Source organism: Sphaeroforma arctica (assembly GCF_001186125.1).
Source record: "Sphaeroforma arctica JP610 unplaced genomic scaffold supercont1.979, whole genome shotgun sequence".
Taxonomy (NCBI): domain Eukaryota; class Ichthyosporea; order Ichthyophonida; genus Sphaeroforma; species Sphaeroforma arctica.
This window is the reverse complement of record NW_014039579.1, coordinates 16,267-18,055: the sequence shown is the minus strand read 5'-3', so window position 1 is coordinate 18,055 and position 1,789 is coordinate 16,267. Positions and strand designations below refer to the sequence as shown.

The 1,789-nt window shown below is 40.4% G+C and overlaps 1 protein-coding gene across 2 annotated transcripts in view; it reads right to left on the bottom strand.

Annotated features, from left to right (window-relative positions):
• SARC_09528 overlaps positions 1–1,789 on the bottom strand; it is a gene marked incomplete at its 5' end in the record, with an annotated part of 16,786 nt that overhangs the window by 7,690 nt on the left and 7,307 nt on the right. For both annotated transcript variants that reach the window (XM_014296452.1, XM_014296453.1), the window contains 3 exons: positions 76–310; positions 606–781; positions 1,420–1,546. In XM_014296452.1, coding sequence (XP_014151927.1) covers positions 76–310; positions 606–781; positions 1,420–1,546 — 538 coding nt within the window. The remainder of the gene's footprint in view (positions 1–75; positions 311–605; positions 782–1,419; positions 1,547–1,789) is intronic.

Genomic DNA, 1,789 nt, shown 5'->3' with positions numbered 1-1,789 from the left:
TATATGTAAATATGATAAACCACACCCACTCACACTATGCATAGGGTCCTAACATTCCTTACACTAAGCTCATACCTCGTTCTTCTGCCCGATACGATGGGCGCGATCTTGCGCCTGTAAATCCTGGTGCGGATTCCAGTCACTGTCGAAGATCAGCACCGTATCGGCTGTCTGCAGGTTGAGACCCAAACCCCCTGCACGTGTACTGAGGAGAAAGATCTCATATTCGGACTCGTCTGAGTTATATTGTGCCAGCATTTCCCCACGATCATCGGCCTTCGTGGTACCATCCAGTCGAAGATATTTGATACTATGCAAGGGCGCAAGGTGTGCGCGGCAGGTAAGTTTTCCGTGTGGTATAAGATGGAGTGCGGCTCAGTGGAGTTGTACTGTGCAAATACCGGCAAAAACCATTGCCATTTCAAGTTATGGCATATATCCATCTCCGTCAGGAGGATTCTACGGATTTATAGATAAATTTTCACACCCACACACCCACCCACACACACACATATATATATATATATACAAATATATATACATATATATATACGCCTAAATACATACATTCATACCAATAAAGTTGAATTGTTGACAGTACATACCCCTTCCAGTCAAGATAGTCTCCGAGGACATCCAGTAGTTTGGTCATTTGTGAGAACAACAGCGATCGATGACCAGTGGCTCGTAACTTGGGTAGAATTCTGTCCAGCAATTCAAATTTGCCGGAGGTTTTCCAAATAAGGTCCCCCACATTGCCGTACTGGTTCAATATATTATCCTGAATGTGAATATAGTAGAACGGCATTGTCAGCCAGAAGATGGCGGGAACAGACATATACACATTTTAACATACATACAGGTGTTTCAACCCGAATTTGTATCTGGCCAAACTCTACATCTTGTTTATAACAATATCCGTTACGGATTTGATGGGACCAATGAGAAGTGCGTCGTATTTTACTTGTGTGACATAATTGAGAAGGTTGTGCAGTGAGAAGATTAATAGTGACACGAGTAATTCACGTGTGCACGAGCGTAGACCGGAATGGTAACAGAATATACACCGCCAAATTGGCAGAGGTGGACAAGGTTGCACTTGTATTGCACGTGCCTCGTGACACAAAAGATTTCGGTAGAAAACATCCAAGAAGCCGCCAGAACAAACCTTACTGTATGGGTTGTCTACTTCTCACCTCCACGATTAATATTGTGAAATTGCCCCGAAACTAGACTAGTTATCTCCACATAAGAATTTGCAAGACATGTACAAGCACCCAAATGGTCAATGAATGTTACTAGACAAAATGATCTATAAATACATACAGTGTGTATGTAAATATATATATATATATACAACCCCATCCCTTATCCTTCCACCCCACCCCTTTTCCCGAGGTCCAGGTCCACCTCACTTACTTCGCAATCTTTGACTAGGAAAGGATGATTGCAGACTTTGCGCATCTCCATCAGCACATTAGTGACGCCGGTGGTTTTGATGGTGTTATCGTTCATCAACTTGACCATTTGATTACGATTAATTTGCCTGCAGACCATACATAATCCATCCATCAATATTTATAGGACAATGCATTTTCCATTCACCAGTACTTATAATGACGAACATAATATTGAGAAACACCTCAATACATTAATATCGAGTAACATTATGCTACATGCCAGTAGCAAAGCTTAAGAATGAAGTCTAAACACAATATATATATATATATACCTTTATATATATACACATATAAAGTTACATATTATATATATAAATGTATATATATAT